Here is a 25929-nt window from a genome sequence, read left to right as displayed (position 1 = left end):
ACAGTGATAAATAAAAAAAAAAATGGATGTAGAATATTACGGTTGAGTAAAAACGTGTAAAACGTTGAGCGTGTGATAAAATACATGACCACTTCCTTCTAATTCTCAAGTTCAGTTCTATACAAAACAGCCACTGTTTTAATAATTACATTTTACCAACTTCTAAAAAATGGGGAGATCTTCTCAGCATATCAAGTCCATCTATTCTTTTCAACATTTCTCAGAAGTCCATTAAAAAGACATATATTAACATCTATATTGGCTTATTTTAGATGCCCTTTTTTCTGTTCTATTACAGTATAAATAGAACATCATCCAGTTTACAACAAAAGCAATAGTTTTTTTCTCGTCATATGCTGGCAGCATGAGATGACAACTTAATTCATTGTCATTCTGTACCTTTATATTAACGGTCTGTGGTCTGTACTGCCATTAAATCGTCAATAGGTGTCAGTGTCCCTGTATAGTCTATGAGTGGTGTCACCCTACGAGATTGACTCATAAAGCCACTGTAGCGTTTTAACTTTGAGTATATCTCTGAAATGTTTCGGGTAATAAACTCTGCTGAAAGGGTTCCTTGATTAAAGAAACAACCACAGCCTCTCTTTATTGAAATCTTTGTGATTCGTTAGGGTTAGGGACCTCCATATTCCGTGGGAAAACCCTCTAGTGAGCTGTGCGGTTCTTGGCATATCCACAGGCTCCTCGCAGGAGGGCGGGGTTTAACCCCCAAGCCAGCAGCCCATAGCTCGGACTGTAGCAATGCGTGTTGTTTCCTGTTCTAACGAGAGCAGCAGAAAGGTGAGGGGAGGAGAATCTTACAGTTACTGGATTATCAAAGATTAACGCTCTTTGTGTGCAGCAGCAGCAGCGGACAGGTGAGTAAAGATGTCGGTTACCGAATCTTTAGCTTCGTTGCTTCGAATTCAGCGTCTGCATGTAGCCACAGCATGCATAGAGCTCTGGTGACTCTTCCGTCAAGTATTTCGTTTAGAGCTCGATTGCATCGAGGCAGTGCAGCTTTCTCATGAATCCACTGTCCCTACTCGTGCTGTCTCTTCTTTGCTAAGTAAAAGTGGCCTTATCTCATTTTATGACCGCCTGATTTCTTTGTAGGCTATTTGTAAAAAACAAAAAAACAAAACAATTTTTTAAATTTAATTAAATCAAAAAATATATATTAATAATAATAATAGCCTACATGCAAAATATAGGCTTAGTAACATGTTAAAACCCAGACTAGTGACAAAATATTGCAGAAAAGATGTATTAATTGTCACAGACCAGCTCAAAGAACGAGACTGTCAACAATCAGAGACAAGCCACGTTAAAGTGCCAATGGATGTGGTTTTATTTAATATCTAAACCATAGACTGTTAATATTAATACAGTCTATGATCTAAATACGGGTGACTGTTTAGGGAAAGCATAAGTGATAAGCATGAGGTGGGAATGTCTATGCGTCAGGATGACATGAGTGAGGAATGTGTGAGTGTTGTGGTTGTAGGCAGCAAAATGTCAAACCAAAAGCTGAAGCTGTGAAACCTAGGAGAGGGAAAAAGAGGAGTAGCTTATCATTGAGTATTGATTTTGTGAATGAACAGGTATCTCAGCTGTTCTCAAATAGTGCAGAGTTATAGAGTGGATGGTATTGGATAACCTTATGGGACTAATAAAGGATACATTAATCCCTCCCTCTGTCCTACCTTGTGTTCAGTTAGTCCCAGACTCAGCAGCAGCTCTTCTCTCTGTACACTATGGCTGAGACTAAGGGGAAATTTGACTTTGCCATTGACCGGGGTGGCACCTTCACCGATGTGTTTGCCCGGCTGCCTGATGGTCAAGAGAGAGTCCTGAAACTGCTGTCCGGGGACCCCCAGAACTACAAAGACGCTCCCACGGAGGGGATACGCAGAGTCCTTGAAAAGGTGACATGATCATGGCAAGGATATACTAATACATTTTTTTTTTAACTATTGGCAAGCACTTTATAATTCATATTCAATTCATACAAAAATTTTGTGGAATCACTCACCAATCAAAGTGTGGTTGAGCTCGAGACTTTCAAGGTAGCTGTCCCAAATCTAAACTTTGCTTTTTGAATCCTTAAGTGCTTCTTACTCAATTGAGTTCTCACAGTTTCAACACGATTCCATGACGTGACTCTGACCCAGTCATTACATTGAGTCCACATCTCTGCTAATGCCGTTTATACCAAGCTGTTTTAAATGTCAAAACATTGAGATTGTGTTTGTAATGGACATCTATCACATGGAAATGTGTTTTCACACTTCCTACTCACATTGTGAGTATGAAGCAGGCTGCTCTAAAAATAGCAGGATTCAACATAGATGTAATAATTGATGTATTTGTTGTCACAGCAGTGACATGGGCCCCTGTCTGTACACATGTGGTGGTAGATAAATGCATCTTGCAATGATCCGTGTAGCTTTTGTAATTCCTTAGGGTGGAAATGGAGTCTCCTTGTACTGTTCATTACCGCTCATTAAATAAACTTTAAAACAAAAACAACGTGAAGCGTGAATCTCCACTTTTAGCTAAATAATTGTTAGTGTGATTGCTGTTACACTACTCTATAATTAATGAGCAGACGGCATGAGAGCAGATCAAAACATGCAAAGACTTAAGGAGTCATAGTATTTGTACATGCATAATTGCCGTTACACCTCTACATCATCCGTATGAACAGTATAAAATACATACTTTATTTTTGTGCATTTGTTGACAGGAAACGGGGCGTCCCTTTCCTCGCGACCAGCCTGTAGACACCTCTCTGATTGGCTGGATCCGAATGGGCACCACAGTGGCGACCAACGCGCTGCTGGAGAGAGAGGGAGAAAGGACGGCTCTCCTGGTCACGCGGGGCTTTAAAGACTTGTTGCACATCGGCACGCAGGCCAGGCCGAAACTGTTTGATCTGGTTTGTAATACTTTTTCCTAACCCATGTATGTGTGCAGATATACAATGTACACAAACGCTTGTGAAAAAGCCACAGATGAAATACTTGACGGAGTAGTCCAAACCACTTAACACCAGCTACCCCAATCTGCACTAACCTTTTTCACCATACTGTCATAAATCACCGAAGTACGGCTTGAGGTTTAGACATTATTTAGTGTCACAGAAACAGAGGGCGTGTGTTGGAGTTTGTTCCCGGTACCAGTTGTACCATTAAGGCTCTAAATCACGTGTGAAACTCAAGCCCCGAGGGCCAAATCTACCCCCCCACAGGTTTTGATCCGGTCTGCATTTCAATTTTTGGTCGCTTTTTCCGAAGTATTTGTTGCTCCTTTATTTTGACATTTTTGACGCCTTTTCCAGCGATTTATGTGCTATTTTCAATTCTTAAGGCACTTAACGTGCCTTGATGCCTAACGTTTTTGATGCTCTACTCAATGCTTTTGCGGCTTTTTCAAAAGTTTTTGCGCTTGATGTTTTTGTCACTTTTTCAGACTATTTTGAGTTTTTTGGGGGGCCTTTTTCCAACTTTTTTTGGCTCTGTTTTTTTTAACGTATTTGTTGCTGTCTGAGCAATGTTTTTGGCAAAATGTTTTGGGGCTTTACGAGGGCCAAAATGTAAGCGAGTACATGGGACATGCAATAATACAGTCAAAATATTTGACTTTTTCACTTAAATAAAAGCATGTCAATAAACTCTACATCTTTGGCCCTTGATGTGATTCTCATTTTCCAGTGTGGCCCTTAGAGAAGCGGAGCTTCACACCACTGCTTTAAATGGTCACATATCTACTGTTTGAAACTGATGCTCTCTCTCTGTGGTTGTGTGTGTGTCTATGTGCAGGAGGTGGCGGTTCCTGAAGTTCTGTACGAAGAGGTAATAGAGGTGGATGAGCGAGTCGTTCTCAGGCAAGATGGCTGCCAACTGGCTAGAAAAGAACCCAAACGTATCGTAACAGGTAAGAAACACTACTGTGTACTTCTTATTGTAGCTCCAAATCTCCTTCTAATTCTCTTCAGCTTTCTTTTTAATTATGTTATGTTAACGTTTTTTTATAAAATATAAATTAGTGCATTTATATAATATATATCATACCGACGAAAGCATTGCCTGAATAATTTACATAATTTGAGATAATCCTGACAGTGTGTGTGTGTGTGTGTGTGTGGGACCCTAGGGAGTACAGGGGATTCTCTGGAGGTGTGGAGGGAGCTGGACCTGGAGCGGGTGGAAAAAGACCTTCGTGGAGTTCTATCTCGTGGGATCACCAGTCTTGCTGTTCTTCTGCTGCACTCGTACACGTCAGTAGTACATATTGTTTTTTACTATGTATTGTATTGTATTGTATTGTATTAGGCATAGAGGGATATTTACCTCATCCAATATCTTGGGCTGTCTCCAAGCCAGTATTATATTTGATCTTTTAACTTTTAATTCCTTACTTATAGACCCCTTTCATTTTTTCTCTTTGTCACTGTACACTCAATTACACAACTCTTGCTCGGAGTCTCCCTGCCCCTGTGGGAGTAGTGGCGTGTGCACTGTACATATCAGAAGTGTCTGGTTTTTATTGTACGTGTTACTCATGTGGATGACTGGGTGAAAGTTTTCCACTTAACTTCAAGCTCCTATGTATTCTCCTAACCCACTCACATTTATAACGTTGTTACCTCTAATTCACTCTAGTGAAAAGCGATCCAAGCAGATGGATTGAGTTTAAAAGGCATTTTTCTAGAATCCAGCAGTTGAGCAAAGCTTTCATTTTCATTCTTTTCAGAGCTTCATGTTTGACTTGCATTACAGCTCCACGGCTTTCCTCTTCCCCCCCCTATTATTTCAGATGGTCCGACCATGAGAAAGCAGTGGGAGCCCTGGCACGTCGTCTGGGCTTCACCCAGGTGTCTCTGTCCAGCGAGGTCATGCCCATGGTGCGGGCGGTGCCTCGGGGCTACACCGTCTGCGCTGATGCCTACCTCACACCCAAAATTCATCAGTATTTAAAAGGCTTCACCTCTGGATTCAAGGGTGGCCTAAAGGTGTGTTTCTTACATCAATATGTGTGTTCTTCTTTGTTGTTGTGTTATTAAAAAATACCACATTTTGTTTTGTGTGTGCTTATTCTTTCAAAGAGCTGTGAGTGGGACACTCATGGCCTCCACCCTACAGATCCCAGGCAGGATTTTACAAAGGAACCTTCCATCTGGGGGTCAATTCAAGAGCCTGTTTCATCTCAACATTAGAATCATCTCCTCCATCTCTTATTTCCCCCTGTTTTAGGATGTGGATGTCCTGTTCATGCAATCAGACGGCGGTCTCACTCCAATGGAGCAGTTCTGCGGTTCGCGGGCCGTTCTATCTGGCCCAGCAGGGGGTGTGGTGGGATACGCCATCACTTCATACAGCCAAATGGAGAAAAAACCTGTGATTGGCTTTGACATGGGTGGTGAGTAGGGGGATGCTGAGGGATACTGTTAGTACCTTGGGCGGTAACTGAGTGCACAGACTATGTGAGGAACTCTGCTGTTGTTTGTATTTTGTTCCACTATTTACTGTCCATTTAAATATTACTCAATTTTTTATTATTACATGCGACGTTGCACCTATTTCTTATTTCTGACTTTCACGTACACGTATTACAAATAGGATTTAAGTGCATAGATTAATTACAGATTAAAGAAAAATCTTTGTGTTTTACACAGAAGAAATGCTCACTTCTTGACTGCCTCTGTCTTGTCTTTCTCTCCAGGAACATCCACTGATGTAAGTCGGTATGCTGGACAGTATGAACACGTGTTTGAGGCTACCACAGCTGGAGTCACCCTGCAGGCACCTCAGCTGGACATCAACACTGTGGCAGCAGGTGGAGGATCACGACTCTTCTTCAGGTCTGTTGGTCGGAGCTCTGTAGCTCCTCATTTCTGTGAATTGAATCAAGATTCAATTGTTATGTTCTCCTTTTTCCCCCTGTTATGTGACCTCTCTGCTTTCTGTTTCTCTCCTTCCTTTACTCCTTTTTCCCTCTCAGATCAGGGATGTTTGTGGTTGGACCAGAGTCTGCAGGGGCCCATCCAGGACCAGCCTGTTACAGAAAAGGTAATACTACCATAACTCCCTTTTGATTCTGCTTCTCTCTTTCCAAATTCTGTCAATGCATTATTGTGATTTCTTCTTCCCATGACATGGTATATGGAAAACTATACTTTTCTGGATCACCTTTTAATGGTTTTGCATACTCTTTAAATCATTAAATCCAGCTGTCAGGAAAAACAAGGCTTCTGTGTTCCCGTGTCCTGTCTTCTTCCTCCTCCTCGTGATATATTATCTATTTTAGCTGCTTGAAGGTTGGATATTGGCAAAAGTCCAAGTTTCAGATGATACAACTGAAGCTTGCCTCGTGTGCTAACAAAAAGAAACATGACTCTGACATCCTGCTGATGTTCCCTATAGGACAGCTGGGAAGGGGTTAGCTCCATTTCAGACATAATCTTCAGTGCTTTCAAGACTGAAACTCCTAGTGAAGCATCAAAGCAGGAGTGTAGCGGTATGAAAATTTAACTTCATGGTTATAGTGGGCGGCTGTGGCTCAGTGGTAGAGCGGTTGCCTGCCAACTGGAAGGTTTGTGGTTCGATCCCCGCCCCTGCAGTCATTGTCGAAGTGTCCTTGGGCAAGACACTGAACCCCGAGTTGAATGTTTATCTGATGAGCAGGCAGCCCCGGCCACAGTGTATGAATGTGTGTGAATGGTGAATGTTTCCTGTACATGTAAAAGCGCTTTGAGCAGTTGTTAAGACTGGAAAAGCGCTATATAAATACAGCACATTTACATTTACATAGTGACAAATAATCACGTTTTTTCATATTATCACAGTATTTTTAAAACTGTGTTCAGTTCCTTTAGCAGCAACTTTTTTTCCTGCATGTTCTGCAGACAGGATAACTATCTTCAATCAACTGTCCTTTGGCATTCTTATAATAACCACAATATGTCCATGCTTCAGACTTTGTCCTCCCAGAGGGCTGATAAATGTCCTGAGCGTCATGTCATGTCATCTCCTCCCGCCATGATTCCAACTTCAAGAAACGCACATTGTAGGCTACGCAGTGTGCCTGCGCGGCAACCTCAGGAGACTCAGTTGAAGCTGGGAAGGATTAAACAAACAGTTTCCTCACCCTGGTAATCCACCGTGATAATAATGCTATTTTAAATGAAAGGGGTAATTGTTTTCGGCTAAACCGGTAATCATTACATCCCTTCATCATACACAAAAATACAAGACTGAAACACCTAGTGAAGCATCATACAATTCAATTCAATTTAATAAAGTATCAATTCATAACAAGAGTTATCTCAAGACACTTTACAGATAGAGTAGGTCTAAACCACACTATAATTTACAAGGACACAACAATTCTTGGAATTCACAAAAACCTGATATTGATTACCTTTGGGATTTTCCTAGGCGGCCCACTGACTGTCACCGATGCTAACTTAGCCCTGGGTCGACTCCTCCCTTCCTTCTTCCCAATGATCTTTGGGCCAGGGGAGAACGAACCACTGTCATTGGAAGAAACCATGAAGCATTTCCATCAGCTGACCCAAGAGATCAACCTCTTCTTGTCTTCTAACCAATCACAGGCACGGATAATTACTGAGATTTTGAGCAGTGTGTCAAATCTTCAATAATTCTATGAGGGAGTGTTAAGAATGTGGCTAAAATTTGTTTTCATTCACAGGTCAGCACAAATGGGGCCAACCACTCACACAACAGCACGTCGGAGATGAGCATGGAGGAGGTCGCTATGGGATTCATTCGCGTTGCCAATGAGGCCATGTGCCGGCCAATCAGAGCGCTGACACAGGTACAGTATTTGGTATTTTGAAGTCTTACCTCCAGGTGAAATAGTACGCTGAACGTTTGGTTGTTAAACCGTTTAAAATCATGTTTTTTGTTTTCTTCTTACCCTCACTCTGTCACTCTCTCACTCAACCCCACCTCCCATACCTCCATAGGCTAAGGGCCATGATACATCTCAGCATGTGTTGGCATGTTTTGGGGGTGCAGGTGGTCAACATGCCTGTGCTATTGCCCGAGCCCTGGGGATGAAGACTGTCTTCATACACAAGTAAGAGGGATAGGTTGTTTTTGTGTGTATGTATTCATGTACAATATTTGGGCTGTAATGTGTGCTTTGTGTGTTGCAGATACAGCGGTGTGCTGTCAGCATATGGTCTGGCTCTAGCTGACGTGGTGGAGGAGGTGCAGGAGCCATGCTCGCTGCAGTACGAGCAGCACTCTTTCAGCGCACTTGATCAGAGGGTGGAGCAGCTCATCAAACGCTGCCACGGTACACTCTGTGCACGTGGATTCACTAGGTCAGGCTAGTCACCAAAACACTGCATGGTTTGGTGTTCAACCTCTCCAGGTGTTAGCCCATACCTTTTTACTGCCACACTCACTAAGTAATGATGCAATGATGCCGCCTTGTGTGTCCTCTTCAGCGGTCAGATTACCACCGAGGTTTTCCTTCACCTGCGTTACAAGGGCACCGACTGCGCTCTCATGGTTACTGCTGCCGGTTACCCCAGCAACACCCAGACCTGTCAAGCTGGAGACTTCCGCACTGCCTTTACCACACGGTTAGCTTCATGTTCACTCATTTGCTTAATGATTTGTTAGTTAACTCATGTACTGAGTTATAAATCATTCCTTACTATTGCTTTTTTGTGTCTGTTTACATGGTTTTTAGCAAACACACCAAGTTAATATGTCAGTTTTCCGAGATAAGCTCAGTAAACTTTGGAGCTGGCATGTGTTTACACTACTCATGGCTTTTAATGTTTCTCTAACATTTGTCACTCCACATATCTTCTCTTTAGTTATCTGAAGGAGTTTGGATTCACTATCCCAGACAGAGCCATCATGGTTGATGACATCAGAGTGAGGGGTTGTGGGAAATCTGGTATTAAATCAGTGTATAACACAAAGATGGGGCACGGACAGGCCAAACCAGTCACGGTACACAAACTCTCTTATACATACACACAGCTGCACATGTCATATACTTGCAAACACCATTATTTTATAACTTAGACCAGGGGAAAGATAGAACCATCTAGTTGAAGCCTGCATCTTTTTTTTATTCAATATTACATTTCCTTTCCCGTCCTTTCACAGACATATAAATTAAACTTTATAGATAATAATGAAAACATTAATGAATTTATTTGTTCTTCACTTAATGAGACTTTTTGGTCTGAAAACAATAACGGTGGGGCAATCTCTGTTCCTCTCTGTAGATGACCAAGTGTTACTTTGAGGAAGGTTACCTGGACACCGGTGTGTATCTGTGGGAGGAGCTGCCATGTGGTCAAAGCATCCAGGGACCAGCCATCATCATTGACAAAAACAGGCAGGCTTTTATCCATTACTGCGCTTTCAAAAAGCCTCAATGAAAACATGATTATTAAAGATGTAAAGAGCCAATCCTTAATATCTGTATCAGGCCAATCAGGGCATATTTTAATGGATCGGTATCGGCTAAATGAAAGACCATCAAAATCCGATTCTTTCTTTACTAAACTCGACAACACTGATTTTATGTTCCAACAACTCCAACAGAGTGACACGTCTTCTCTCTCACTGATCGCTTCATGTCAATTTCAGGAGTCATATTTTCCCAGTTATACTTTCAATCATATCATGACCTTTTGTTGTTTGGATCAAGCAGGATGTGAAAAAATAAGGTGTGCCAAATTATGAAGAATACAGCTGTTATTTCAATGTGTCAAATGCATAATAAATCAACATGTAAGTAAATATAATGTAAGTCTCTAGGACCAGGTCCAAAGAAACTTTATTGGGACGGCCTTACTATTTTTGTTTCTATATCTTATTATTGTTTCGGCTATTCTTAATTTTAATTTAATGTTTTCAACTTATTTGTTTAAAGTCAGGACATAAAAATTAAATACTGTTAAATGGTGCCTTTGAATTTGTAGTGCAGTTTTAAAGGCTTTACACTTTGTTTTGTTACTTTAATACTTAACTTGCTTACATACTCAAATACTTTTAAAGTACTTTTTATTTTCCTGGGTTAAGTTTAAAGTAAACTAGTTATTTTTTGGGCCTTTTAAAATGCTTCAAAGGCCTGTATTTACCCTGTCTAAACATCTGTGCTTGTGTAAATGTATTTCCTTTCTTTTCCATCAGTACCATCCTGGTGGAGCCGTGCTGTGAGGCCCGTCTGACAGAAGGGGGAGATGTTACTATGACTGTAGGCTCTGACCCTCACTGCGCCCTGGGCACTGAGCTCAACACTGTGCAGCTCTCCATCTTCTCCCACCGCTTCATGAGCATAGCAGGTACACGACAGAGGAGAGAGGACAGAGAGGCGGGAATGACGAAGGAGTGAAAGGTTGTTGGGGAGAAACTAGGAGAAGGCAGGCAGAAAATGAAGGTGTGAAGTTTAAAGAGGGTTTTATTTCCTATTGGCTTGCTTAGTTGGGTTCTACCTCACTTCCTCTACAGAACAGATGGGTCGAGTACTCCAAAGAACCTCCATCTCCACCAACATCAAGGAACGCCTCGATTTCTCCTGCGCTGTGTTCGGACCGGACGGTGGTTTAGTGTCCAATGCGCCACACATCCCTGTCCACCTGGGGGCCATGCAAGAGACCGTCCAGTACCAGGTGCAGGAAGTGTACCTCCTGTGTGTTTCTGAGTTTGGACACACTATTGAAACACCCCACTTTGACACAAAGGATCTTCTTCTTCTTCTCTGTGCAGATCAGATCGTTGGGGAACAAGCTGAAAGAAGGCGACGTGATTCTGAGTAACCACCCATGTGCCGGGGGCAGCCATCTCCCAGACCTCACAGTCATCACTCCGGTTTGTCAGTCAAGCTTTGTTTACGCATTCTTGCTGTCCTCATTAACAATCTTTTTTTCCCCACTACATACCTTTTACTTTCATCCGTTTTTGGTCCACCTTTCCCCCCTAGGTGTTTAGAAAAGAGGTGAGCAGTCCAGTGTTCTTTGTAGCCAGCAGGGGGCATCATGCTGACATTGGGGGCATCACTCCGGGCTCCATGCCCCCCCATTCCACCACCCTTCAGCAGGAGGGGGCTGTCTTCACTTCCTTTAAACTGGTCACTGGTGGTGTCTTCCAGGAAAAGGGTAAGGGAGGAGGAGGGTGACCCAAGAATAAAGAAGGGGGTGGGGCCTTGACCAACTGCCACTTTGCTCGTTTGAAAGCCATGATGTCTCTCTCTCTCTCTCCTTGCCTCTTATGAGGTCATACGGGGCAAGATTCCAGATCGGCCTGTCTGAGCTTTAGTTTTGTCAAAGACAGAGCAGGATACCCGGGGCTCGCTTTACACCTATCGCCATTTCTAGCCACTGGGGGGGCCATAGGCAGGCTGGGGCGACGCATATTAATGTTAATATTTTCATGCCATGGGACCTTTTAACAAGAAAAATTAACGTGGTGGATGAATTACTCAACTTGCGCATGGTTTCTATTTAATCATACTTATTTTGCATATTGAAGTGAACGCGAACTAGAGGCTGGAAGGCCGATATCTACAAACTTACCGCATGCTTTGGGAAAAAGTCAACAATTATCTTAAGTGTACAGCTAATGAGCTAAAACATGCAAAACCACCAGACAGTATGGTTCTGTAAGAAGATCTGAGAAATCAACATGACTCCCACATGTTTGTTCTCACTAAATATTCACATTACTTCATCCAATCTTACTTCCCATAATGCCTTTCTCTTTGTCTCTTTTCCCCCACTGGATTCCTCTCTTGCCTTTTCTCTCTATCTCCATATCAGCGGTAACTGAAGCGTTGATGGCTCCGGCCCTGTACCCAGGCTCCTCTGGGACTCGTAATCTCCATGACAACCTGTCAGACCTGCGGGCTCAGGTGGCAGCCAATCAGAGAGGCATTCAGCTGGTGGGGGAGTTGATTGACAGCTACGGGTTAGCTGTGGTCCAGGCCTACATGGGATACATTCAGGTAACAATGGCTGCTAGGGACAGAAGAAAAACAAAATACTGCTACTGTGTAAAGTATTGATAGTTAATACTGCTGGTGTTGTGATGCTTCAGCCTTAATAATGTTAATGTTTCAGAGTAATGCAGAGCTGGCAGTAAGGGACATGCTGAGAGACTTTGCACGTCGTCGACGGCAACAGACTGGCTCCTTGGTGGTGGAGTCAGAAGATTTCATGGATGATGGGACTGCAATCAGACTGCAGGTTCAGATAAATGAAGAAGAGGTGAGCAGGGAGAATCCTCTCGTGATAATCCAAAGGTTTTGTCTTGCACAATGAAACGATCAATTTCTTTGAAATCTCCATCACCACAGGGCAGTGCGGTGTTTGACTTCACAGGGACGGGAACAGAGGTTTGGGGGAACTGCAATGCTCCACGCGCCATCACCCTCTCTGCCCTCATCTACTGCCTGCGCTGCATGGTCGGACAGGACATTCCCCTTAATCAGGTAAAGTGGTTTATTCTAGGAGTCCTGGGTGGGTTTTAAGTTTTATGTTTAAGGATTGTTTCGTAATTTTTCCTGCACTTAAAAGGGAATTTGAATGCTTAAAAAATGATATTCATTTACATATAGTTTGTGTTATTCAGTTGTTTTCTTTTCCTTTCTTTTTCATATCCAGGGCTGTCTTGCACCAATCAAAGTCATCATACCCCCTGGCTCAATCCTTCAGCCTTCCCAGAATGCAGCTGTGGTTGGAGGAAATGTCCTCACGTCCCAGAGAGTGGTTGACGTCATCTTTAGGGCATTTGAGGTGTGCGCTGCTTCCCAGGTAAGAAAAACTGGTTTTGTTCTTTAAAAAAAAAAAAAACTTCTCAGGTAGTTGAGCCAAATTAATTATGATAAAGCACAAAACATCTTAATTGGTAAATGAATCTATGTCTAGGATTTCTTTGTTATTTTCTTATTTATTTTCCTTTCCTGTTTCCATCAGGGCTGCATGAACAACATTTCATTTGGCAGTGAGAGTGTAGGTTACTATGAGACAGTTGCCGGGGGAGCAGGGGCGGGACCAAGCTGGAACGGGCGGAGTGGGGTTCATAGTCACATGACCAACACCCGCATCACTGACCCCGAGATTCTGGAGAAGAGGTCAGACATGGATTTAAGTTTCGGTGTCCAGTAATAATGGTTCTAATAGTATTGATCTGTATGTTGCTGCTGTCCATCCGGTGTTCAGGTATCCAGTGATTTTAGAGCAGTTCTCTCTGCGACCCGGCTCAGGAGGTGCAGGAAAATACAGCGGTGGAGACGGTGTGATGCGGAAACTTCTGTTCAGGAACACCGTGGTTCTGTCGGTTTTGACGGAGAGGCGATCCACCCGACCCTACGGCCTGCAGGGTAAATGCAAACTCTTTTAAACCTGCCGTCAAAAGTCTTAATCAGCGATTTTCATGTTTTTCTATGATTTAGTCTTGAAATGATTATAGTAGTAGTTTTATTCAGTCATCATAAAAACAGTAAACGGTGACTGAAAGGATTAGAATGGCTTATACTTGCCTATTCTATGAGCTTATGGATACATTGTTAAAATCTACCCACCTCAAAGGTAAAGGAAAGGAAAACAAGATACATGTAAAGAAACAAGAAAGTTAACTACATTTGTAGCCCTCAAAAATAGTATTGCAAACCATTTTCTTTAAAAAACAATCATTTTTGCTTATGGACTGGGGACATCTGTCTTTCTTGTACTGTTTACACTCTGTCCTGTGTAACCTCTCTCTGCTGGTTAGGTGGTGAGGACGGAGCAGCAGGGCTGAACCTGCTTCACAGAGCAGACGGCAGAGTCCTCAACCTGGGAGCCAAAACCAGCATCAGCCTTCAGCCCGGGGTAAGATGTGTGAAAGAAATACTATCAAGAATGAACCATAGATGGAGCCCTGGTAGCTCACCTGGTAGAGTGTGCACCCCTTTGGACCAAGGCTCAGTCCTTACTGCAGGGACCCGGGGTTCAAATCCAACTTTGGTCCCTTTGCTACATGTCTCCCCCCTCTCTCTCTCCCCCTTTCCTGTCTACAGCTGTCCTATCAATTAAAGGCCGAAATTCCCAAAACATAGAAAAATAATAAAAAGAATAATAATTAACCATAGTAATACTAAAGTTAATTTTGATATGTTGCATGAAAAAACATCCATTCCAACATAAGTGTTATGTGCATCACTATGCTTCTGTTATCAAATACACCTGACAGCAAACATATTTAGATGACTCCAAACATGAAAATATGTGCTAAATTACTATGAACTCCTTTATTAAATAACATCTGCAGTTTGTTAAATAGTGTCTTATGTCTGGTGAAAATGAGGCTAAAAAAAAAACTTTTTTGTAAACTAGCCTGAAAATGCAATCCATGTATATTTCAAACATGGTCCAGCACTCCCAACCTAATCCGAATACACATCGGTTAATCCTTTAGAATTGTAATGGGGTAACTGTTGGTATAAAGTGATTAGTGAGCTGATTCCACTCTCTGGCTGTGTGTCTCCCCCTACAGGACATGTTCTGCCTCTACACCCCTGGAGGAGGGGGATACGGAAGAGAGGAGGATGCGAACAGAAGACCCCAGACGAAGCGCAGGCGCTTGAATGAGTCTTTCCCTGAGAGAGGCAGCGTCTTTGAATACCGAATGGCACAAGAGGGAGTGTGAAAAGAAAATAAGAAAGAGAGGGAGAGTTAACAGACAACCCAGAAGAGGAGAAGAATGAAAGAGGTAGGGAAATAACAGGAACTCCAGCAGAGGGAGAGATGGAAAGATTGTTTAAAGTGATCAAAGAAAACAGTGGGAACAGCATAATACTGAATGAGGAAGGAACATGCTAAAGTTAGAAGGGGAAAATATTTCAAGATGTAGACTAGAAACGCTTATGTCATCGTAGTCAACCACTACAACTAAACATTACTGTTATGCAGAATCTGTGTGCTAACCAAAGGACTACGGTTGAAAATTAGCCGACTGGCTAACACTGGCACATTTACAAAAATGTTAATGTGTTTTCCTTCATAAGTAAAAAAAAACACAAATACACACACACACACACACACACACACATACTACCTGCCACTTGTTAGTTTGAATCATTTTCTGAGTAATCCTCAAATCTGAGTAACCCTCAGCGAGTTTTACAGTCCCCTTTTGATAATCATGTCCCAGTGTTCACATTTAAAGGTAAAACAGAGTATGTATTTTTGCAACTGAAATGTTTTTAAATGAGTTCCAGTCTAACTGTGCAAGAAAAAAAGCCAACCAAATGAAGCAGCTGCTACTCAGTTTCCACTGGAACAACCACTTATCTAACAACATAAAGCCACAACGTGGTTACTGTTATTTTGTTATTTTAACAGGACAGACAAATAAACTCCATTTCTACTAATTAGATTGTTCTCTTTTTGTTCCCAGTATTTTAAGAGTGTAGGACAAGGGGATTCAGTTAAGAGTGTGTAGAAATTATGTGAAATGGTTGCAAAGATTATTAAATCACATTGTGAACTTCACAATGTAGTAAATGGGATTTATTTTTTGAGGCATTCTCAATCTCCATACCTTTTATCAGTTTTGTAATGTCAGTCTTGTCTCCTTGTTAAAGGGTTGTTTAGGCAAGTTATCCATCAACATTGATTTGGCTCGTTCATAGATATTTTTTTAACATGTAAGCAGTGGGTCAGGGACTTTGAAAAATGTAAATGCATGATTGACAGTCACAGTGGAGTCCAGAATGGTTTGGTGTGTGTTTGGGGGAGGGGGACATGTCCCTGTTTAAGTGGTGTCCCCTCCTCCCATCTTTTGGTCAGGAATGATCAGGGAGGAGAGGAGGAAGGATGGTGAGGGAGTGCAGGCATGCATAGGCAGCAGATAAAGAGATAGTGGAAGCAGCAGGAGGCTGATGGCTGCTTGTGCTTGTTCGTGCGCGTGCATGTCTGTGAGTAATGCAATGGGCTGTGGATCAAAGTTTACTTGTTTATAGATCATTCCTTTGGTAAAACAATCTGTCATACTAAGAGGATTTGAGACTCACCCCCTGCTGCTGCATGGGACAATCTCTTCATCTTTACACTCCATCCGCTGACTAATAGTCAGCTTTAGGTATTGGGGATTTGTGCTCTCTTATGGGAGAATGTGAAACTGTGTGAACAGAAAACAAGCTTGGATCACGAGAAGGTCCTTATTTGTGAAGGTAAATATCCAGGTAATGCAAATGCTAACAGAGTCATAGAGCTCCCAGTTACCTTTTTAGGACGGGAAAACAGAGGGTGCAACTGTTAGGCAAATACAAAACTTCTTCTGCAAGAAAGAAATATAAGTTAAAGTGCAAAAACACTTTTCAGCGCCCCACTTGTGAAACATTTTCAATTTCTTTGAAGGTTTGAACTAGCCTGTAGTCAGGCAGTTGCCTAAAGTACTTTTTTTGAACATGCAGGTATTCCCTTAATTAACTTTTACTTTAAAACTTCTATTTTATTACGTTTTAGAAGATAAGATAATAGCTTAAGCTAATTACCTGTAATCCAATGGAAGTATTTGCATTATTTACTCCACTACATTTAACAGCTGAAGTTACTCGTTACTTTACAAATTAAGATTCATCCAAACATGAGATCATTCCATATACCTTGACATTGTGCAGGTTAAATTACCCAACAAAATATATACAATTGTCAAATTAGTTCCACTATAACCAGCCACAACAGTAAAATGTTTACATATTAATTTGTCATTAAGTCATTTAATTATGTATTGTAGTAGAACACTCACAGGGGAAAATTTCTTCTGCTTTACGTTTTTTTACTTTTGGTACCTACAAGTACATTTACCTTTTTACAAATTTTTTGTAATGGATTATAAGTACTTTGTAGTATTGCTACTTTTACTTGTGCTTCTTTACATTTATGCACCAAATGACTAGAGCAAAGATGGTTGGCTGGAGTATCTCATGAAACAATTACATTCAAAGGGTTTGAAGTAAAAGTGACTTTTTCTATGTAGCTGCCATGATAATTTAGAGCCTGTATTTACCATGGAGGAAAGATGCCACCCTGACTGCAATAAAATTAAACAAGAACTACGTAAGGCCTTGCGCAAATGATCAAATCCTTAACTTCCACTAAGAACGCAAAAGAGTGACTGTAGTTTAACAATCAACCCAGAAATCCTGTTACAATCTTTAGATGTCGAGACAGCTGTGAGTTGAATTGAGCTGAACAACTACAGTCCAGCTTTAATGACATGGAAGGTCAAGCAAATAAACCAACCAGGACTAAACAGCCATCTGAACAAACATGCTAAAACTGAGTAACATAGAAATGATAGAGTCACACATGTACAAACACAAATACCATACAAAATTAACATAAATAAGTTAAGATTGTGCAGTTTTAGTTCACGTATTGCCATATAGAACAATCTGCAGCACAGTTAAAATAAACAGCATTTTATTACATACCCTGTTCAAATTCATACCCTTCTTTTGATACTTAAACTTCAGCTCCGTACTGTATATAAACGTTTAACAAAAACACAGGTGAACGGCAAAAAAACAAACTTACAAAAATGTACCTGTCCAGGTAGGCAGACATTTGTAAGCATTTTCCTTTGGAAGATGATCAGAATGACACAAAAATAGTGCAAATAACCGGCAGTGCAAAGTCCACAGGAAACATGTCCCAGGCCATCAAAAACCTGAGGTAGATACTGGTTTAATATGCTGTAAGACCAATGCAGACAGTCTAGACTGACATTTAAGATTAGGGTAAACAGCCGGTCCTGTATTTCACCATCTGAACAAACAAATTAAAAATCTCAAAAAAAGAACACGAGTGTGTACACATTGATCTGTGGACATACCCTGACTAAAAGGATGAAAGTTGTTTCCTAAAAATCCTATATATTACGATGTCCAGCTCATCACGCATTATTCACACGACTGTTAAATTCAAGATTAAATCCAACAATACATTCAGCAGTCACAATAACTAGACAACATGCAAAATAGTTGTGTAACAAAACCCATTCATGCCATTTAAAACACCTGCAGTGCAAAGAGCCCGTAGAAATACACACTCCATTTCAGTGAAATTCTGAGGTAGATACTTATTTAGTTGTATAGCTGTTTGAGGTACATTTTATCCAGTGAAACCATGTAATACTCCGCACATTGATGAGAAATAAGGTGTTTGCTTTTAAAAACCTTGAGTTTAAAAATGCCAACACTGACTTTTCATCTTTTTAAAAACATGAATCCATCAATTACACTGTCTGTAGTTCAGCGCCCTTTTTGCATCCTAAACAGGCAACATTTGTTGACCCTGAGCAGAAATGTGTTTCCCTCTGGAATCTTGATTAAACCTCTCTTCCTGCATCCTAGTGGGTTAGCGTCCGTGCATTTCTGAGTGACAGTATGGATCAGTCTGAGGAAACAAGTCAGTATTTCAGAGTCAGTACTGAGGATACCTGTTTAGGGGAGGCCCATTCTGCAGGGTGTACTGACTGGGTGGTTGATGATGTGGGTGAGAGTTCTGATTTGTTGGTACCAGCACATCAAACACACTCTTATTTGGAGGCACTGATTGCAACATGTTGTCCAGGTCCATGAGGAGGGGAGGGGCTTGGACAGAAACTCGTCCGCTGGGGAGGATGGGCCAATAGGCATGACCTAAGAAGTGACCAGGTGCCACAGGAGAGCTGCCGTAGCTGTAAAGAGGAAGTCCTCCATGCAGGGGCATTAGAGGTCCTCCGTTGAACCGCATACTGGGTGGGGCAACAGCATTAGGGGGAGCATATTTAGCGTAGGAGGTGGGAAGCTCCCATGGAGGTGCAACAGTCTCCCGTCGGGCGGACTTATGGAGTGGCGGTCTGTAGTCCTCATAACTATCTGACCCAGCCTCACCATCAAGGGGAACACGCTTCCCAGACAGGGACATCCCTTTCCATTCCTCATCAGAGGAGGAGGTGGAGGCTGGGCTGGCAGAGCTGGCCGAGGCACTGCGCGCAGAGGAGGCGTAGCGAGGCCGCAGAGGTGGTGAAGGCCGAGGGCGCTCCACCTTGCCCCAGCAGTCGCTGCTAGACACATCCACATCCCCGGAGGCACTAGGTGGCCGCAGGCTGTGTAGCAGAGAGTCGATGGCAAAGGAAGAGTCCAGCTTGGGACGGAACAAGTCCTCCTGTGTTGGGGAGGGGTTTCTTGAGCGCATGGTTGGGTGGGGGCTGAGAAGGGCAGGTGGTGGTTCAGCTTCTGGTTTGTGTCCCTGCAGGATGTAGGGGGCCAGATCCTGGGCAAAGATTGTCTCATCCTGGCGAGACACAGCTGTGTTTTGTCTCTTGAGGAGCTCCAGAGGTACGCGGCTCAACTCCACCGCCCAGAAGTTGCCTTTGCCCTGAGGCTTCCCCGGGTCCTTCAGCACCTACAGGTGGAGGGATGATGGACAGTGAGATGAGCACTTGGGTCTGAGAACCTAACCCGGCAGGATTGACATTAACAATCATTCAAAACACCCTCAGATTGTATTTCTATAAAAAGGTTAAAGACATTTACTAATCTCAACTCAGGATAGCACAATGCAAATGTTAACCTTGCATTTTGTGATCTCTTTCCAACAAGCCCACTGACGAGACAACATGGGGATTTAACCATGGAATTGTTTACCAGTTTGTACATACCTTTACAAAGCAGTCATAAGAGGAGAGGTTGTGTCGCACAGAATCTCGCCATCCCTTGTAGTTTCCTTTGAAGAATGGGAAGAGAGTACTGATCTCCTTGAGGATCTAGAAATTAAACAAAAATGTCAGAATGACCATCTGAAGGAGATGCTCATCTTCACTGTGGGCCAATTCTATCTAAATCCACACTGATGTGATGTATGGTGAGTTAGTGTAACTAAGTACATTGTTGCAGAAGTGAATGCCAACTACGCATACTGTACACTTCACTTAAACATTGTTACTAAATTAAAAAGAATACTAGATAATCAATATGATAATGTATGGGCAGTATGTTTACAGTTTAACAACCTCAACTGAAACATGATTTTACCACGCATTGTAGGCCTGTATCGCTATGTTATCACGTTTCTGATACAGATCGGTGTCTGGTTTCACTGCAGACAACCTTATCAAAGCAAACCAAGAATGGAAGAAGTGGTGGTCAATCAAGTGTCACCGTGAGGCTGCTGTTTTGTGTAACTTTATATGAACTGTAAATTATCTGCCAGTGTGTTATAGATATATTTAATAGTAAAGTAAAAAATACTCTGATCTGATAAATCTACTGACTTTCGTGAGAGACATATACTCTTGTATTTCATCTGAGATTTATTTAAATAAAATAGTGCGGAAATAAAGTGAACATTATAAGCAGCACCGTGCGTAAAACACACTATGCGCCACCTCTATCCAAATTTCCCCAAGAAAAGCACTGGACACACAGACGCATAAAAATTTGTGAGCAATCTAAATTCACTCTTACCTCAGATAACGTCAGTTTCTTCTCTGGCGACCTTTGGATGACCATAGCAATCATAGCGAGGTACGAGTACGGTGGTTTTGGATACCGCTGATAGTTCTTTTTCTTCCCACCAATCGTGCTACTCTTCTCCCGTTCACTGTTACACGAGTCCCGGATAATGCCTTCTTGTTTGAAGTGGGCATCTTGAGAATTCGGGTACAACGAGTCCGGTTGTACGGCTGTATCCATGAATGCCCTGGCACTGGTGAGATGTTCGGGGCGCGCTGCGGGTTTCTCCAAGCGCGACAACTGCTGGGGAACCATCATAGCCAGGTGGTAAGGCCAATGTTGAGCTGAAGAGCTCCGAGCTACACCGCTGGGTGGAAAAATCTTCTGCGCATTTCTGTGGAAGTCAAGTTGATGGTCGGGATGTTCTCCAAGGTGGGACAGAGCGGGTGGTGCCAAGACACTCTGCTCTGGCCAGTGCTTTGTCATGCTGATCAGCCAGGGGGGAAGATCGGTCCGCACGTTTGGAAAGGAGCACGAAGAGGGGGAGGGAGGTCAAAGAGTCGGTCCTTAACTTCTGGCAGACTGCTGGCTCCAGGCTGACTCTATTTGAAGAGCAAACAATTAACAGTTTCATGTAAATCCCGCTGCGTAATCGTGGAGAGAATGACGCGTTATCTGAGAGCAGAATGACTGATCGCCCCGGGGGTCTAGGGAGGGTCTGTGTACGAGGAGGGGCGAGAAAGAGACAGTAAACCTGTGAATAACCCTTATGATAATATCAACATGCAATTTACAACGCAAATATTCAGAGAGAGAGTTTGCTCTGGAATCCGTGCTTAGAGGATTTACGCACAAAGACCTGAAGTATTAAGTGCGTATTTGGAGTAGGCAATACACGTGAAACAATTAGGTTTCTGTTTTAACAATTCCAGAGAGACGGGAACCCATCTTTATCGTAGGATCGCCGTTTAAATCCACGTATCATGTTGCCTGTAGATATTAAATCATGAAGACGTTTCTCTCGAGAGTGGGACTTGGGCGTAGAGGCAAAAAGTAAAACTTGTGGGGGATGGGGGATGGGTTTAAGAAATAACTCATTTCGATTGAAGCTTTACATGCAATCAACAATTTTGGTGAGCAATATACATGAGGAATGGCTAATATGCAAACGTTGAAACAGTAATGGAATCATTAAGGATACATTTCTTTTGATAGGATTCATCAAATGAATCAGTCTTAAATCATGTTTAAGTGTTTTAGATCGTGAGGAATACATTGAAAGAAAACAAGTCACTATAGGCTTTTTGTAATGCAGGTTAGAATTATTCCAGAGAGAAAACCATGCACATGGCCACCCCTCAAAAAACTTTTCTATTTTGAGGAAAATTTACAAATTGGTATTGGTCATCTGACACCGAATACATAACTTAGAGATATTATGCTGGTGCTGAGAGCGCGCAACATTAGGGGGTGTTTTACGCACAGTAGGGTCTCCCTGTGACTATGCAGAATACCATTCACTGTTGAAGGACTAAGTTTCGGGAATGCATGTCTTTTGTTCATGTTAACGTAGTGCTAATGTGCAAACGCTTTCTTCCCAGCAAGACAGTGAAAACAAGTTGGATTAGGAGGAACCCCATTGGCAAGTTGGAGACTGTTCCTGACTCAAGAAGCTGCTTAGCATGTGAGGAAATACGGGGGCTATTCAACACCATGTGTGGGTTTTCTGGCGCTTACAAGCTGCTAAGTGTCGTCGTTGGGTAGGACATTCACACCTTAAAACAGGAGCCATCATGTTTTCCTCAATTGCTGCCTCAATATGTCTCTCAAACTGTACTCAATCCAAGAATCAACATCTTACAGTACCTTTCTATACCCATTTGGCATTGCATTTTATTTAGGTTTATTAACTCAGCGTTTTTATTTCAATAATGGATATATTACATCGATAAGATATTGAAATTCAACTCTTGAATCAAGTGATCGTGCCACCAAGATGTCACCAGAAAGACAGTGAAACAAAAGACTTGGAATAAAATTAATAATGAACTTACATGTTGACATTAAGTGTGTGTGGCCTGCCTGCTAAAATGTATTCTCCTTTAATTTAATTGACACCAAGTAGCATCTGACTACTCCATCATTAAGTTTTTTCCATTTCCAATTAACAGGGCAAATGGTAGACTCTGTTCATCAGATTGCAGAAATAGAGAAGATTTTAGTATCTTTTCATAAATAAATGTCCTGTGTGGAAAAAAACTTACCAAGAGGATTCAAGCTTTGGTGATTATTGCCGTAAAACACTTATTTTCCAGGTCAGATGGCATCCCTAGCTACCATAGTGAGCAACAAACCTCCTTCACCTGCTGCAATTTGCATTAGTGGTTTTCTTCTCTGGTTGCCACACACTCTGTTGCATGGACAGAAAGTATGTCCCCCTCTAGTGGTTTCACTGGAAATGAAGTGAGAAGTTGGACACTTGAAGAGGGCCTTCTCTGTTACGTTAAAAAAACGTTAATTTCACATCAGTGAGAATTTTTTTTAATGAGCTGGAAAGTTAAACATTTACAGACAAATGCCATACCCATCATACGCAATGTTTGGACCTGATTTACATGCCCTCTCGGTGTATAACACACAGATTTAAATACAAACTGTCAACCTATCTCTTCCTGTCTACTGGAGTGCCAGTTAATAGGTTGTGCCTGGATTAGTGATGCACGCATGAGAAGAAAGGGAAACTATGAATAGGATAGCATCCAGGACAAGGCTGTTCATATAGGCTGATTGTGTCTGGACAAATCCCTCCTAAGCTGCCCTGGGATGCATCCTGAAACTGAGATGGAGAGGAAGAATAAAGTTTAGCCCTTTGTGATAGAGACAGAGAAAGTGAGAGTAGGTTTTTAGTGTGCTGTCACAGCTTTATTGCTGCAAGAGCATCGTATATAATGTAATAAACCTTTCCCGCTGCTTCACTATTTTTATTATTTTTTATTATATTTAACATGGACAATGAACAATACATTTACTGCACCAGCTATAGTTAAAAGCTGCTGCAGTAGCTGAGATGCCACCAGCAGGTTGAGAAAGTAATATGATAAACATGCAAATATTATGTTCTGGGTATTAAAAATCATCGAATGTTCTTAATTTTTTTTTCTAAAATTCAGTGACATTTGTGGGAAAAAAAGATTAGTTTTGAATCTGCCTATTGCACACTCTATCAGGCTCCATTGTAAGAGTCGGTTTCCTCAAATTATGACGAAAAACAACAACTCCTTTTTTTGCTTTCACCTCAGTCTCTCAATCTATTTTTGCCAGCACCGCAGTAAAAAGGTAGGTAGGCAGTGCGTTAAGAGGTCACTTTATTTAAAAAATTCAACAGCAGCCTCTCTTGTGAGACATGGTGTCCCAGTTTATCTGGACAATCATAACACATACTCATAGTGACTTTCTCAAAGATTCCAATGAAGCAGAGTTTGTAGATTCTATTATTTAGAGTACTCTGGACAAAGATGCCTTGCTGTTGAATTTTTTAGATGCAATTATTAAATGCTGTGAGCGCCAAAAGTTGAATTCCATTTACCTCCATTCTGTTGCAGGGAATGCAGACATCTCAAAGATGGATATCTAAAAAAGGTCTATGCACATAAAACTAACACTATGCTCAAAAATCGGTAAAAAAACAGAGCATTCATGTTTTTTTGGGGTCTTTTGTGGGATATCACATTGTAACAGTTCATGCAAATGTTCCTACATTTCTAACACTATAAAGTCAATGAATTGTATCTGATCCTGAGGTCCAGAGATGTAACGGAAGCTCATTCTCCCAAGCTGTTTCTTCATTGCGTCTCTGCAGAGTGTCACTGCTGGTTGGCCAGTCCAGCCGGGGTCAGAAGGTCACAGGGTCATCACTTTCTATCTGTTTAGCAGCTGATTCTGATGCTGCTTCCTTTGGATTAAGAAACCAGTCAGACAATCCAACGACTTTGTTCAAAATTGTTGTACTGTACAGTTGGTTGGCTTTGATGTATCATTTTTAATTCTTGGGATCATTAAAGGTGCATGTGTTCAGGCTTGTGTTGAGTACATTGTCAACATTTTTAGAAGAGGGCAAACACACCCTGCCAGTTTATTGTGAAAACAGTCGTCAAACCAGATGTAGACTATTATAGCTGACATTAACAAACTCTTACGCATGCACACGCACCCTTTTAACATGGCCTGATATAGGTTAGGGTGCTATTATAAATTATTTTCTGATTATTAGTATTTACTTGCTTTAGTGATATAACAATTGCTTGTGTACTTTTGCTTTTTAACTGATTCATTTAGACGTGCACACATCACTCCCGTTCTCTACACCCTACATTGGCTCCAGGTGCGTTTTAGAATTGATTTAAAGATTTTATTGTTTTATCGTTTGTTTTCAAGGCCTTAAACGGCCTGGCCCATGAGCATTTGTCTGACATTTTAACCCTGCGTGAGCACAAATCAACTGGTTGTATAAGTCCCAAAGTCCAGGTATAAACGATTTTGCGGTGGCCGCCTCGAGACTCTGGAACAAGATACCTTCTGATAGTCACACTTTTACAGATGCAGCATTTTTTGGTTCCAAACTCAAAACTTATCTGCTTAGAATGGCTTTTAATACCTTATAGTTGTGTGACAATTTCCATTTCTTATTTCTATGTAACCTTTTCTGATTTTACAGTTTTATATATTTTATTCTTTTTTTTGTCTGATATGTTGTATGGTACGTTCTTTTACTCTTGGTTTCTGATGTGAAGCACTTTGGACACCTGCACTGTAAAGTGCTATATATAATAATAAATGTTGATAGATAAATGTTGATTTTTGCTGAATGTAGCAGATAGGCTTTTGACACACTCTAGACGAAGAGAACATGCCTCTTCAGTTCATCAGCTCTCTAATAATTTTTTTTCTTCTATTTTATTTAAATTACTTTTTAAGCCCTACATGGTTCAGTTCCATTATATCTGAAGCTTCCACCCTTATTCTGCACCAATACCCCTAAGGTCTGGCAACAAAATGTAAGTACGTTTAAGTTCCACAGTCTAGTTTTTCTTTTTCTTTTTTTTGAAGAAAAAGGGTAATTGAGTTTTTTCCTGTTATGGCTCAAACTCTGTGGTACAAACTCACCCTCAGACTCAGATCAGTGGAGTTAGTCTGTACTAACTAATACCCTCAATAGGCTGGTATTTTCCATAATGTAGGCTATAACCGTACTCCAACGGCTTCACGGTGCTCCTTTTATTTTTTATTTTTATTTTGAAAGGTTCATTTTGAATAAAGTGTATTTACTTAGCCTAGGCCCACTTAAAAATCAGTAGACTAAATGGACACTCAATTGAAAAAGCAGCATACATTCATCCCGCAGACGTGCTGCAGCACCACAGCTCGCAGACTTTGGCGCCCTCTGGT

The 25929-nt window shown here is 41.6% G+C and overlaps 2 protein-coding genes across 6 annotated transcripts; one reads left to right on the top strand and one right to left on the bottom strand.

Moving 5' to 3' along the window:
• The first annotated feature begins 719 nt into the window (after positions 1-719).
• Positions 720-14796, top strand: oplah (5-oxoprolinase, ATP-hydrolysing). 4 transcript variants are annotated; one of them, XM_034861993.1, is made up of 28 exons: positions 720-878; positions 1722-1928; positions 2750-2941; positions 3825-3939; positions 4159-4282; positions 4822-5017; positions 5259-5424; positions 5728-5871; positions 6012-6074; positions 7443-7618; positions 7717-7842; positions 7994-8106; positions 8186-8356; positions 8483-8620; positions 8861-8999; positions 9281-9393; positions 10194-10345; positions 10512-10672; positions 10770-10871; positions 10984-11158; positions 11819-12003; positions 12119-12265; positions 12355-12489; positions 12662-12811; positions 12974-13131; positions 13220-13380; positions 13773-13870; positions 14535-14796. In XM_034861993.1, exons 2-28 carry the CDS (start codon positions 1758-1760, stop codon positions 14685-14687), a joined length of 3924 nt encoding a protein of 1307 aa, XP_034717884.1. In that variant the 5' UTR covers positions 720-878; positions 1722-1757; the 3' UTR covers positions 14688-14796. The 4 variants fall into 4 exon arrangements, 3 of the variants coding, with proteins under 3 accessions (XP_034717884.1, XP_034717885.1, XP_034717883.1); XM_034861994.1 differs by having other exon boundaries at positions 742-878; positions 1718-1928; positions 5728-5866; positions 6007-6074; XM_034861992.1 differs by having other exon boundaries at positions 742-878; positions 1718-1928.
• A 2649-nt stretch (positions 14797-17445) lies between these two features.
• On the bottom strand, positions 17446-22941 carry foxh1 (forkhead box H1). Of its 2 annotated transcripts, none has more exons than XM_034862644.1 (4): positions 22749-22941; positions 20497-21084; positions 19692-19796; positions 17446-19435 (listed from the first exon to the last, which is right to left on the bottom strand). In XM_034862644.1, exons 2-4 carry the CDS (start codon positions 20968-20970, stop codon positions 18470-18472), a joined length of 1545 nt encoding a protein of 514 aa, XP_034718535.1. In that variant the 5' UTR covers positions 20971-21084; positions 22749-22941; the 3' UTR covers positions 17446-18469. The 2 variants fall into 2 exon arrangements, with proteins under 2 accessions (XP_034718535.1, XP_034718536.1); XM_034862645.1 differs by having other exon boundaries at positions 20497-21080.
• Positions 22942-25929: the final 2988 nt, after the last annotated feature.

The sequence above is a fragment of the Etheostoma cragini genome, chromosome 22 (assembly GCF_013103735.1).
Source record: "Etheostoma cragini isolate CJK2018 chromosome 22, CSU_Ecrag_1.0, whole genome shotgun sequence".
Taxonomy (NCBI): domain Eukaryota; kingdom Metazoa; phylum Chordata; class Actinopteri; order Perciformes; family Percidae; genus Etheostoma; species Etheostoma cragini.
This window is presented reverse-complemented; position numbering and strand designations above follow the sequence as displayed.